The sequence below is a fragment of the Sapajus apella genome, unplaced genomic scaffold (assembly GCF_009761245.1).
Source record: "Sapajus apella isolate SASKATOON/1434 unplaced genomic scaffold, GSC_monkey_1.0 scaffold31, whole genome shotgun sequence".
In the NCBI taxonomy this organism is placed as follows: domain Eukaryota; kingdom Metazoa; phylum Chordata; class Mammalia; order Primates; family Cebidae; genus Sapajus; species Sapajus apella.
The window spans coordinates 10,544,964-10,558,891 of NW_022436971.1; the positions used below are offsets into that span (position 1 = coordinate 10,544,964).

A 13,928-nucleotide genomic window follows, 5' to 3' on the forward strand; every position below is an offset into this window, starting at 1 on the left:
GGAATTATCTCACAGAGAGATTGACATGTGAAATAATAACACAGGAGTTAACCAATGTGGCAAGGAGGCGGGTATGGCGTGTGGAACTAGCCAGATTCAGAGCCCTCTTGGGTTTGGTCACAGAGGTAAAGAACTGTCAAGATTTTCAGAAAAGCATGTGTGAAACTGGCATAATTATACAAAACTAAGAAACAGAGGTGATCAAGCTTGGATTTTCAAAGATTTTCTCCCTCTTGTTGTTAGATTATGAACAGATGATTTGTCATAGTTTTGGTTTCAGAAGTAATATTAAGTGCCATGCCATTTAATATTCTATTAAACTGATGGTATGCTGAAAAAATGGAATCTGAATATCATATTCAACTAAATACAGAATATGTAAATTACAGGCATTTTTCCCAAGTATATACTTACGTTGTTCTTTTATTTTTCTACTCTTATGGTTGATATTTCTAATAACTTTTATTAGTAATAGTAATATGAGAACAGGACAAATATGTTTCCCTAAAGTAAACAGTGAAATGATATTAAATAATCATCTTTAAAGTAAATGAAATGAGGTCCTGCATGCATTATGCTTCTGGAATTTCAGCTTTCTTCATTATTGTAATTATTCTTAGCTTGGTATAGATCCATAGAAATCAAAGATTTTAAATCAGAAAAGGTTCATTACCTATTGTTGAAAGAGGAATTAAGCAGATAACATTATAATGGCTTGGAAGACAGCAGTGCTTTGTGCTTTAATAGATTTCTTTTCCAAGATCTGTAAAGTATCATTTATTCTCAAAAATTAATTGCTGACACACACAAAACAATCTCTGACAGAGATAGCAAGCATTTTACTCATCCTCTGATATATATAAGCCCTTCCCTTTCTGGAAAATCCTTTTTTCATGATTTGTTTGGCTGTATTAACATCAGCTGTTTACTGAACCTGGACTCTGCTCTGGCATTGTGCTGGGCACTTGAAAGCTTGTGTTATTCCCAGCCCTCACAGACAGTCCGTATTTCTGATGTGGAAACTGGAACTCAGAGAGATCGTCCTTAACAAGGTCATACCGCTGTTCAGTGACAGAACCAGGATTGAAAATGTGTCTCTAACGCAAAAGCCTGTCTTCTTTTCATAGCACCAGACTGTCTCTCGCTGTAATTTAAAGTTATTTGATCAGGGGAATTAAGTCAACTAATCCCCTGGACTCATCTCATATTTATTTCTCACATCCAAACTGCATCCAAAAATGACAGAATACATTTTCTTTCTAATGCCCTTTAAGCACCAGTCAACTCACTGACAGGGCTGTGTCATTTTCCATGATCATATACCAAAGTCAATTCCTGATCAATTTAAGAATTAAATATTGTTAAAAGTCAGAAAATATAACAAGAATATATATCAGTTCCTTTGAAGTATTGTAACCTCTGAAAGCTAAAGCAATAGAATAAGTCTTAAAGGAGTAGATCCTTTCCTGACAATATAAAAGTGTAAAACTTCTGTACAATAAAAAGTAACCGAAACAGAATTGTAAATAATAGGTTAGAATGTTCGTGATACCAAAAATCAGGGTTAAGATTTCAGTTATACAGAGAATCCTTCATATGTGAAAGAGTGGAAAGCTGTTATAACTCTCCTAAATGAGTGAATGATTGATTCTTCCCTAAACAAAACATAAAAATGATAGGAAATTTATGGATAAATTCATTCTTGCAAATAAACAAAGTCAAATTAAAGCAACCTTGAGGTACCATTACCTGTCTCCTAAATCAGCAGATGATTCTTTTCTTTTCAAAATATTAACCCCTAAAGCTGAGAAGTTCATGACATGACACTGATGCTTTCCTACACTGTCACCGCTGTAAGCTGACACAGTTGACATCGTTGTGTGGTTGTTCTTACATTCACGTTTAGAGCCAAAAGAATGTTTCAGATACTTTTCCTGATATATTAATTTGCACATATTACCCTACCAAAGTGCCACAGACTAAGTGACTTAAACAAGAGAAGTGTATCTTCCCACAGTTTTGGAGACCAGAAGTCTGATGTCAAGGTGTGAACAGGGTTGGTTTCTTCCGAGGCCTCTCTCCTTGGCGTGCCTATGGCCCCCTTGTCACTCTGTCCTCACGTGGTTGACCCTTGCTTCATGTGCATGTCCTGTCTTCGCTTCTTAAGAGGACCCCAGTTATATTGGAGTCCATCCTAACGACCTCATTTTACCTTAATTTCCTCTTTAAAGTCCCTCTCTGTAAATACAGTCACATTGTGAGGTACTGGGGGTAAGGGCTTCAACATATGAATGTGTGCAGGGACACAGGTCGGTCCGTAGCACTCCAGTAATACCTCACCTGGTAACTTATCCTATGCAGATCATTTTGATGAAGAAGAAAGTGTGTGCATAAAAATCATTCATGGTAATGTTTCAGGACTATCAAACAATTTAAAATGGCTGAAATATTTATAGAAGTAAAATAACTTATAACAACTATTTTGCAGCCATTAAAATTTTTAAGACTAAAAACTGTAAAAACAATTACAAAATTCTTAGCATATAATGAGAAAAGTAGAATACAAATATCTTATGATTAACTGTGGGAAAAAAATCTATGCACATGGACAGTATTCGAGAGGAAAGGAGGGTGAAATAATTCTCTTGTGGTGGTCCAGATACAGATGACATACAAATTAGCGCCATACAGCCTGAAGAGGCAGACCTCAGGTGTCCTGGGAGCATGGAGGAAGGAGGAATCGGCTTGGCCAAGAGAGTTAGAAAAATGTTAGCAAGAAGATGGCATGTCTTTTTCCAATTATTTCCACTTTTTTCTTTTTATTTCAAAAAGGAAAAGTAGGTTAGAATGAATAATGGGTGGTCAGAGAGTTCCAGGCTTCTGTGGTTGATAGTACTAGAGTTTTAGTACGTTTAGTACAAATTTTAGTTAAAGACAAGAAAAAACAAAGACAGCTTGAGGCTTAACAAATTCACCTAGCAACTCAGCAGTGTGGTGCAAATGTCGCAGTGCCAGAGAGTGCTTTGGGACACTCGGCTGTGCTGATGGGTGATTCAGTCTGGCCTTGGCAGCCTGACACAGGGGCCTGGTATGTGGCAAGGAACATCTTGGCTGTCTGTGACCTGTTCCTTCTCTGAACCTTGGACTCTGCTTTAAAGTGTACCTGTTGGAATGGGTCGTTACAAAGGCCATCTCTTTCTTTATCCTTTTTTTCTCTATTTTGTTCCCAAATAGGCACAGAAAGCTTATCAATGCAGTGTTTCCCTTGCAGCTGACAAGTATGAAGTGTTCTCTGACCATTCTGTGTTTCTTACAAAGAGCCAGGCCCAGGTAGAGTGTCAGGGAAAGGAAATAAGATAAAGTCACCTACCCTGTTTTTCCAGCACTTGATTTTACGGGAAGCCAAACCCAAAATTCCTGCCAGCCTTTCCCTACTCACTGCCCAAGCTCAGTGCAGGTCAGCAAACCCAGACCCTTATCTTTCTTTAGGGAGCCTCAGAGCGGGCCAGGGCCAAGGGGAAGCACGCATTTATTTCCGTGTCTTTAGCCTTAGGCATTCTCAGCCAAGACGGCAAGCAGCAGGCTTTTGGAGAGAAGACAGCCTGCCCTGCCCTTCTACACCTCTTACCCTCCATGCCAGGATGTGAGCAGCTTCTGAAAAGCTGAGTATATCCAGCCAGAAACACAGGAAGGATTTGGGTTGCACTGGATAGAAACACAAACTATGAAGGGAATGAGAGGAGCCCTGGCCGCAGGCGTTAACAGAACCCGTCCCTTCCTCAGGCTGGAAGAATCCATCACTCCCTCTCTAGGAGTCTGTCAGCCTCCCAGAGGGAGGGTTAGTGAGTGAACTGGAAGAATAATAAAGATGTCTTAGCCTAGAAAACGTATTCAGGGCAACAAAGAAAGAATTGCCCTGCAGTGTTGAGATTCTGAGCCTTTTATCTATGTATCTTATCAAACGTGTGCCTGCAGCATCCTGGCACACACTCTGTTCTCTCCTGCTGGGTTAGGTCAGGGGATTCTTTGTTTTGAAGGATTTACCAAGATAACACATACAGTAACTCAGACGCCCTGTGTGTGTGCACGCATTAGCATGTGCATGCATGTGGGAGGAGGAAGCCACATAGACTAAAAGAATGTGAGCTTTGGAGTTATTCATTCACTTGGGTATTCATTCATTCCAAATCTGGCTTAGCTCCTAGCATGTGGCCACCCATTCTGGACATGGCGTTACAAGGGTGAACAGAAGAGAGGAGATCTCAGCTTCATAGGAACTCGTGTTCTGGAGGGGAACAAACAACAAACAAGTCAACTAGCCTGAGACATGGGCTTCCTGGCCACTCTGCCATGTAGCAACTGGGTGACACCTGACCTCACTGAACCTGCATCTGTCAGAGGAGGCGAGAACTGTCTTGAAGGGATGTCTGAAAACTTAAAGGGCCTCTCAGGGTCCTGGCACTAAGAAACTGTGCTGCTGAGGAAGGAGCTCTGTGGGGCTGAGATCTTGTTTGCTAGGTATGAAGAGACAGGGAGAGAAGAGGGACGAAAAGAAGACATTCAGAAGTCATAGGTAGCCCCAGCGAGAAGTCAGAGCTCCGTGCCCCTTCCAGCACAAAAGCAAGTCCTTTGAACCAGTGGCTTTTTCTGTCATCTAGCTCCTAAAAACAAAAACAAAGACAAATGGACTTCAGTCTAAGTGTCTTTTGGGTCAAAGGCGGGCTGTGTAAGTGTTCATGAAATGAGAGGCCAGAGAAAAGACACTGAGGGTTTGCAGAGAGCTTCTTCTCTTCTAGAGTCTAGTTTTATTCAGTCTCTTTGTGAGATAGGGTCTTTATCCTGTACTTGTGTAGTTTACAAAAATGTGACAAAACTCCTGGTCAGGAGTTCGAGACCAGCCTGACCAACATGGTGAACACCTGTCTCTAATAAATACAAAAAATTAGCCAGGCGCGGTGGCACGCATCTGTAATCCCAGCTACTTGGGAGGCTGAGGCACGAGAATCGCTTGAACCTGGGAGGTGGAGGTTGCAGTGAGTTGAGATTGCACCACTGCACTCTAGCCTGGGCAACAAGAGTGAAACTTTGTCTAAATAAATAAATAAATAAATCCAGCTTGGGCAACAGGAGTGAAACTCCATCTCAAAAAATAAGTAAAATTACTGTCATACAACATGAAGTGGCAGATCTCAGGGCTGTTGAGCGTATGGAGGATGGAGGAATCCCTGGCTGTACTCCCAAGCATTGTCCAAGAGAGTTAAAGAAAATGTCAGCAAGAAGATGGCATTGGAGCTGATACGCACATCGGGTTTTGAATGACCCCTATGGGTGGTAGGAAAGATTCACGCTTTCTGCTAGTGGACAGGAGCCTTTATGCTCTTGCTTTAATTCTTGTAGTCAGTAGACACAGTTGACCTTCACATCTTCAGTAGCCTTTCTTCCTTGTCACAGAACATTCAAGAAGAGTGCATTGCGTACAATTGCATAATATAGGTGGTCTAAACATTAGTTAACTGGCTTTGACATTACTTCTGAGAGTCCTTCAATCCAAATTATTAAAAGTACACAATAACATTAAGAAAGGTCTGTCAGGGATCTGCCTTATGATACCCCAATGTAAGTGAGAAGCTCCGAATTTTGGCGATATGATCAGTGTGGACTTGATTCTTTACAAAAATATTGAAAATAATACATATATTTAGAAGACAAGACCAGGGAGAAGGATAGGGAATATGCAAACTGAAAGAACCTGTTAAACTATTTTTTTCAAAGTTGAGATCAGTACTGATTTTCCTAGAGGCTTGAGCAAGAACAGCTTAAAACCACACTGTTGGTGATCTTATTTGTACCAGTGGGCTTGAGGGACATATACTTTTCTCAGTGGAGTACAAAACAGGTTCTCTTGTTCTGAAAAAAAAAAAAAAATTGTCATGTGTATTTATATTAAAGAAAGATATGGAGTTAAAGAATGTGGATCACGGTGAAAGTACAAATGAAACAGTAAATGTGATTGTTAAGAGCATAGGCTTTGAATTCAAGACTGACCCAAATTTATAATCTGGCTCTACAACACTGGCTACGATGTTAAGCAAAGTTCTCACACCTGTTTCCTTATCTCACCTGGGAGGTAAAAGTGCCGGTCCTGGGGTTGAGACAGAAGGCCTTGGTGAAGTAATGCTTATCTGGAAGCTGTAGCGATTATTCCAGTGGGGTTCTTGGCACGGGATTGTTTCTTATGTTAAGTGGAGCCCACGTCTGTCATCCCAGTCTGTGACCTACATGCTTTTAAACACAGGCCAGGCCATGAATGATGATGAAGGCAGCCCAGTGGAGAGTGAGGGGTCCGATGGGGAGGCAGGCAAAGCAGACACCCCCTCATGCTGTGCCTGTCTTATTTCTTAAAGGTGAATGATTCCAACTGTGACCAAGAACTTCTTTCCCTGCTCCTGGATGCCAAGCTACTGGTGAAGTGCGTCTCCACTCCCTTCTATCCGTGTATTGTTGACCACCTCTTGGCTGGCCTCCAGCAAGGGCGCTGGGATGCAGAGGAGCTGGGCAGACACCTGCGGGATGCCGGCCACGAAGCCGAAGCCGGGTCGCTCCTTCTGGCCGTGAGGGGGACTCACCGGGCCTTGAGAACTTTCAGCACGGCCCTCCGTGCAGCACAGCACTGGGTGTGAGGGCCGCCTGTAGCCCTGCTCTTTGGTCGGAAAAGCATCTGCAGTTGAATGCTGTTCCCAGAAGCAACATGTGTACCTGCCGATTGTTCTCCGTGGTTCCAGCAAATTGCAAATAAAACTGTATGGAAACGATGAGCAAGCTGCCGCTTTTTTAAACTTTTTTTTTCTTTCTTGTACTGACTGGTGAACATACTTTCTTATTGACTGAGAAACTCTTCCCTGCCCATCCACCTTTTATTTCGACCTGCCTTATCTGGAGAGAATTCAGTTAATAATGTGTCCACAACTGTGGTTCAGCAGTTGGATGTGGTGGTGGATAGGATGGCATCAGAAAGGGAGTAAGTGTGCTGAAGGACTGTGACTGGTGCTGGGACGGGCGCCTTGGGCGGAGGGAGCACAGACCTGGAGTCAAGTCTCAGATTAGTTAAATGAACCCAGGCAAATTCTTCCACCTCTTTGAACCTCGATCTATTATGTATAAAAATAAGGGCGGTGTTATTTGTCTCATAACGTTGATGAGTATTATGTGAGGTTATGTGTGTGAGGCTCTATCAGACATACATAGGAGCTGAAGAAATCCTAACTCTCTCTCCTGCTCACTGGTGTCACAGTATATGAATTATGACCTTAAGGGCATAGCCAGATGATCAGGACCAATACATGATAGCTGCTGTCTGATTAGAGGCTGTCACAACTTATGACGTCAACATGTTCAGGTTGACACATTTCATGTCCGAAAACCTACATAGACAGGCAGGTGGAGTAATAGAGCCAGCATGCATAGTTAACACAGGTGGGATTGGCATCTTAGGGTTTACTGATTTGCATGCAGCCAATCATAGCAAGGGTGTGAATAGCAACACCCTTAGGAAAGCCTCCTACACAACGGGCGTTCTCTGCGATGGAGAACAAGGGTCCCAGGGCATAGCTTGCTGGCATCTGCTGCCACCACAGAGGTATGTGCTTGATGGTGGAGGCTCTAGACTTCACACCCCTGAGACACATACCCGATCCAAGCCACAGCAGCAGCCGAGGTGCAGCGGAGGGGGAGAGCATCCATACCTACACGGTGACTAGGGGGTGGTTGGAGGCATCTGTCTACACTAAGCCATGCTGGTCTTTTACTTCTGCCCCACAGAAATAATTTGGAGAGAGGGAGAGTGGCTGTGTGTTAATAGGAAGATTTAGTCTAGGCAGATGAGATGATATTACATCATTGTTACAGGGAATAATTTGCACAAGTTTAAGTCATGTGAAAAGGCTACCTCTAATCAATTTCTGCATTGCTCTGTCAAAGCCAGCATCTCTGATCAATTTCTGCATTGTTCTGTCAAAGCCAGCAGGCTGAAAGTAACGGGGCTCCGTAGGGGGTCTTTAGCATGCAGTGTATTGGCAGCCTCATCTCCACACCTCCCCCTGCCCACCCCACTCCCACCAGTGCCCTACACACGGCTGGTTGGGTTCCCCATCTATTTAAGAATAACACTGCTTCACCTTACAGTTTATCATCACCATCATCATCGGCTTCACTCATTTCCACTCCTTTGGTGTAGCTGCAGAGTCCTGATGAAAGTTTCGGTCATTTTTGGAGAAGACTTATTGTGTAATTGCTCAATCCCCTGACCTCCCATTGAGTTCCTTGCCCAATTCAGTAGCACCAAGAATTTAGGAATGGCTTGCACAAGCCTCTGACATACTTCACAGGAAAGAGGAAGCCATATTTCTCCCAAATTAGGTAACGCCCATCTAGACAGACCAACGAGGCCAAAAAAAGCCTCCTAGAACTCGAACGGCACCACCTGTGTCCTATGGTGTTGGTCAAGCCACTCCCAGGAAGCATGCCTACTAGTAATGGGTTTTCCCTAACCTTGCAGCCAGTCTGCATCATTTCAGGTGAATGAAAACATTGAATGAGCAGTATTCAGAGATAACAGTCTGTTTTAACAGAATCCTTTCCGAGATCTTTCTCTGCAAATTGCAGTATTACAGGTCTCAGAAGTCAGTTAGTATGACACCCTGACTTTATGGATTAGTACACTGAGGCTCAGAGGGCTGAAGTAACTGGTGCAAAGGACGACAGAGGACTATGGGGCTCCACACTCTACTCCTGCATCCCCGCAATGCTTATGAGGAAGGGGTTCCCTCCTAGAAACTCCATGGCTTTGACTCATGTCCTCGTTTACTAGAAACCAAATTTAAAATGTTTCGGCAGTTTCTATGGGGGTGGAGAGTGGGGGGAAGAGAAAAAGAAGGAGCAAAAACTAAAGAATTCACTCAAGAATCACACCAATTGGAAAAATACCCTAGAATGCTCAGTTCCTCCTTGTGCTGGTATTTAGAATGTTAACCATAAATGTTAGATGAAGGAGTAAAATGATATGTTGTCTTTCTTATAGTTAAAGGTTCCTATCTGTTATCCCAGACCTCTCTCTTTGAAAACAAATCAGAATAAGCAAGGATTGCTCTGGCCCTCACTTAACACTCACCGGACGTGGCCCCCTGGGTGAGCCAGTGCAGGGGGAGAGCCTCTGGGGTCAGATCCCTGAGGTGTGAAAACTGTGAGCCCTCTCTCTCAGCCTCAGTTTTCTCACCCATCACTAGGGCTAATAATGCTGAAGTTACTAATCAGTAAGTAATTTTCTCAAGGCCACAAAGCTAGTAAGTAATGGAACCACAGTGCAAACCCAGGTATGTAATCCTTGGCCCAATGCTGTGTTCACTTAAGTCACCAGAGCACTTCTAGGTCCCGTGGACATCCTGGAGAGCATCTGAATGGCACACTCTGCTCTGTGTCCCATCTCCCTCTATTGTTCAGGGACTGATAATATGGCAAAGGGAGACCATGAAATGTCCTGTGACTTTTTCTAATTGCAGCTGATGTCCCTGCCTTCCCAAAGGTGGGGCACACTCCATCTTCACTCTGTTCAAGAATTTTAATACTGGGCCACTGGCTCACGCTTCTATTCCCAGCACTTTGGGAGGCTAAGGAGGTTAGATCACTTGAGGCCTGGAGTTCAAGACCAGCCAGGCGAACATCGCAAAACCCTGTTTTTCCTAAAAATACAAAACTTAGCTATTCGGGATGCTGAGGCACAAGAATCACTTGAACCAGGGAGGCAGAGGTTGCAGTGAGCTGAGCTCGCACCACTGCACTCCAGTCTGGACAACAGAGTGAGACTCTGTCTCAAAAAAAAAAAAAAAAAAAAAAAAAAAAAAAAGTTATAATACTGAAATGCATGAACTCCCCTCTTTCTCACAGAATAATACGTAGGGCCCTTCATCCAAACCTTCCCTCATATCCCAGATTTTCCAGAAGGTGTATGCAGATTTAACCACTATTAACATTCTCCATAGACAATGATTATTATGGCATCACTTAGCTTACTAAAATAAGGTTGAGGCAAAGACTTCCAAAGTGTTAATATTCACGTTGAAGGCCATCTGGACCGTGGTTATCAGTCATGACTGCTTATCAGAATCACCTGAGGAACATTTAACCCAGATTGAAGCCCTAGTCCCTGAGTCCCTCACCCCTCCTCACGGTCTGACCAAGTAAGTCGGAATATCTACGGGTGGTCCCCAAGAGTTACTGAACCACGGCCAGTCAGGAGAGCAGGGTTTGTGTCTGGTTTCTTCTCTCTTGTTGGCCATGTCTCTGTCCACTTTCCCTTGACTCAGAAGCACACAGGGAAAATGAAAAGGATGATTCCTGGCTCAGAGCTGTGAGCAACGTGCAACACCAAAGCTCTCCAGTCTACAGTGGTAGTCTCAAGGACTCTCCCTGCCAGATCCACTCTGGAAAGCCTGCTGGGAAAAAAGGGGGATGCTGGACTTGACTTGGAAAGGGATGGATCTGTCAACTCCCAATTATCTTTGCCCTGTTCTCACACACGAGAGTGTGCAGGAGCTGGCCTTAAAAACAAGGAATCCCATTTTTAAAAGAAATGAGAAGTCCCATTGCTTCCCTAACCTGGAGCCAAATTTGGATCTGCAGTTGAGGTCATCTTCCCAGTCAGCGCAGCTTCCTGGGTCTGAATAGCAGCAGCCCTGTGGCACGGGATCCATTGTTTTCCCCGCACCCTGAAAACTGGGTCTTACCGTTTTGGAAAAAAAACTCATTATGATAAATGTAGCAAGAGAACATTCAAATGCAGGTTTGGCCTATTATTTGGAGAGAGACTGCATTTTTCTCCAGTTAGCTGCAAATGCAGCAGCTCAGTAGTCTAGCTCCAACAGCTGGGAATTCAGTATTTCTTCTTAATAACTTGAAGCTATTATAAACTTAAGATGGCTGATAAAACGAGAAAATAGGTAAATGGACTAATGGGTGTTCCAGGGTTGAAAGGAAGAAAAGGAGGCTTCTTGTTTGAGTACCCATACTGTGGGTTATGGTAGCAGCAGTAGATACGAGAAGAAAGGCTTGGCTTCCTTTTGCTCTAATGAATCCAGAGTTCTTAGACTTGAGACTACCACTGCAAACTGGGGAGCTTTGTTGTTGCAACCTGCTCACAGCTGTGAGCCAGGAATCATCCACATCAAACTATTGCTAGGAAAATGAAAAATAACTCTGATGCTGGTGTTAGACTACTGGAGTGTGAGTTTCTCCTCCCCAGTGGCTGTCAGAGTTCTGGAAGGCTGCCTCCAGGCACAAGGCAAAGATTTCCAACACCAGCCTTCAGCAATGGCCAGGGGATGAGGGAGCTAGGATATGTGGTTCAGATGACCTGGGATGTTCTGAACCTGGGGGGTATCCTGATGCTTCACTAGTGAAAGGGAAAGAGCCAGACTGGAATTTCTACTCTGCCATGGCTAAGTCTTAGGCAGATGGGATTCGTGTTATCTTGACAAACACTGCATCTGTTGCAGAGGCAGGGTTGTTTGGAAGAAAACACTGGATTAGAGTCGGGGATCTGGGTTTGAGAACTGACCTGGCTAATGCATGACTTTAAGCGGCTTCATTTGGCTTTCTCTGTATCTGCCCACATCTCTCTATTGTTGTTAGGCTCAAGCAACAGTAGGGGGCGCTTCCTCCGCTGTCAGGAGGGGAGAAAGGGAACCTGAGGATACTGGAGGAGAGGACGCTGGGGGAAGGCAGACTGCAGGCATGGACCATCTGCACGTGGTATGGTCAGGAAGTAGACTCTAAAATCCTAAGGCGACATCCCTAGTCTCCCTCTTGTGCTCTGTTTATCTTTCTTTGGACACTTGAGTTTTCAAGGTCTCCCTACTACGTCAGAGCTGCTTAAGATATCAGGACCCTTACAGTTCTGTCTTTTTGGGAGGACAACAGCTACTTGGTTTACAAAGCAGGAGACTTAGGTGGATCTTCCAATGCCTGAGAAAAGCTGCCCTGGCTGAGTGGAACTCAGGCCGCTGCAAGTTTCCCCATCGGGACGCAGAGCTGCAGGCCAGGCGCAGGTATGGAAGCCGCCCCGTAGCCAGGGCAGGAGTGCCCTACACACTCAGCCCACTTCTCCCTTAGAAAAAGGATGACCTTTCTCTTCCGGACGCTTGCAGTTCTCCTCAGCAGTCCTTATTATTTAGCTTTCTCCATGCCTCGCTTGCTTCCTACATCTCTCTGCCCAAGTTAGTCCTCTTATTTACAACTTTCTTTCTCCCAGGAGACAGGAAAAGGCATCCTCCTGACTTTTGGTAAATTTGGTTGTAGCTCATTTTTTTCTTTACAGCTCCTTTGCTTTAACCAGAAAGCATTTTGCTCTTTGCTAGTACTAGCAATAAGATAAGGTGCACTATACTGAGCTCCTGTGTGTGTACAGCCTCTCATAGACTTTAGCAGTTAGCCACAAACCATCCAGCAAGGGAAACAGATAACAGCCCCTACTTATATATGAGAAAACCAATTGAGAGGGGTTAATAAACTTGCTTAAGGTCTCCCTAAGAGTGAGAGTCGGGATTTGAACTCACATCATTCTGACTCCAAAACCCAACTTCTGCACAACTCCATACTCCTTGAGAATTCTGGCTTTCTTAGACGATGCTAATAGTCTTCATGACCGTGCACTTGGATAAAGGATTGACCACAGCCAGAGACTCAGCATCAAGCTGTCTCCTTGTATAGAACGGATAACCACCTACATGTGGATTATCCGCTGCCAGGATCTGTTAGGCAAAAGAGTTCTCTGAACCCTTTCATGTTACCTTCTTATTAAAATAGAACTTTTATCATCCTCATCCTGACAAAGGATGTCCCTGTTTAGAAAAAGACTTCCTTATCGCAGGTGACCTCACAGTTGGTAGAATTTCCGTTTTCCCCCATACTTAATATCTGAGCTCAATCTGTGTGCCACGATTTAATCCTTGCAAACTCTCCCTGGATGGAAAATGGGAAGAGATTGGTCAATAGGGGATTCCCTTGTGAGGGTGCAGGCAATCCATGACTGGGATTGAAGGGGCCCTGGGGGATCACCTGGTCCAGCTTCCTGCCCATCCCGCATTGTGACTCCTTGTAAGCTTGTCTGGCAGGTTCTGCCTCCTCTGCCTGAAGCTTGTCTCACAAAGCAGCTTATTCCTGGGGCAGCAGCTTTAGTTGTGTGAAGCCTTCTTCTTCTATGAGCTGAGATGTGTCTCCTCCCAGCCATGGCGTGTCCCTTGAGCCTCCCTGCTGCACCCCACAGGTGTGTCCATGTGTAGGGATCTTGCTCAAACATCTTTGATCCCCCCTCTCTCATCGCCTGCCACCCCAGTTTGTCAGCCAAGTCCTCTCTCCAGGAATGCCTTCTGAAGCTGCCCTGTCTACTACTATGGAAAGAGTCCCTGAGGCCGTGATTTTCACCTGAATCCGGCATTTCCTACCTGATCTCCTTACCTCCAGTCTCTCCACTCCAGCATCTCCTCCCTGCAACCACCAGAGCCATCTTTTTAAAGCAGGTATCTAACTTTGTCATCCCCAGCTTAAGGCCGGTGAATGGCTCTCCGTGATCCACAGGTTAAGCTCCTTAGCATGATAATAAAAGCCTTTTACCTTCTGTCTGGATTGGTGGCTGCTTTGTACATAACATGCAACATAGGTAATCTTCACAATAATCTTATTGCTAGAGTTTTGAAAATGCATGTTACAGAGCATCATGAGGTTCACAGAGATCAAACAATACCCCCAAATCGCATAGCCAGTAGGTGGCAGAACTGAGATTTGAAGCCATGACTTCTCAGACTAAAGCCCCTATTGTTTCCACTGTTCCAAGTGTGTGTGTGTGTGTGTGTGTGTGTGTGTGTGTGTGTGTGTGTGTG

The 13,928-nt window shown here is 44.3% G+C and overlaps 1 protein-coding gene across 4 annotated transcripts in view; it reads left to right on the forward strand.

Annotated features, from left to right (window-relative positions):
- The window catches only part of NBAS (NBAS subunit of NRZ tethering complex), a 434,255-nt gene that overhangs the window by 375,407 nt on the left and 44,920 nt on the right, over window positions 1-13,928 (forward strand). For 3 of the 4 annotated variants that reach the window (XM_032294320.1, XM_032294322.1, XM_032294323.1), the window contains one exon: window positions 6,405-6,815. The exons of the other annotated variant lie outside the window; for it this stretch is intronic. In XM_032294320.1, the coding sequence (XP_032150211.1) occupies window positions 6,405-6,680 (276 nt within the window). In that variant the 3' untranslated portion in view covers window positions 6,681-6,815. Of the gene's footprint in view, window positions 1-6,404; window positions 6,816-13,928 lie in introns of those variants that run through there. 4 annotated transcript variants of the gene reach the window in all.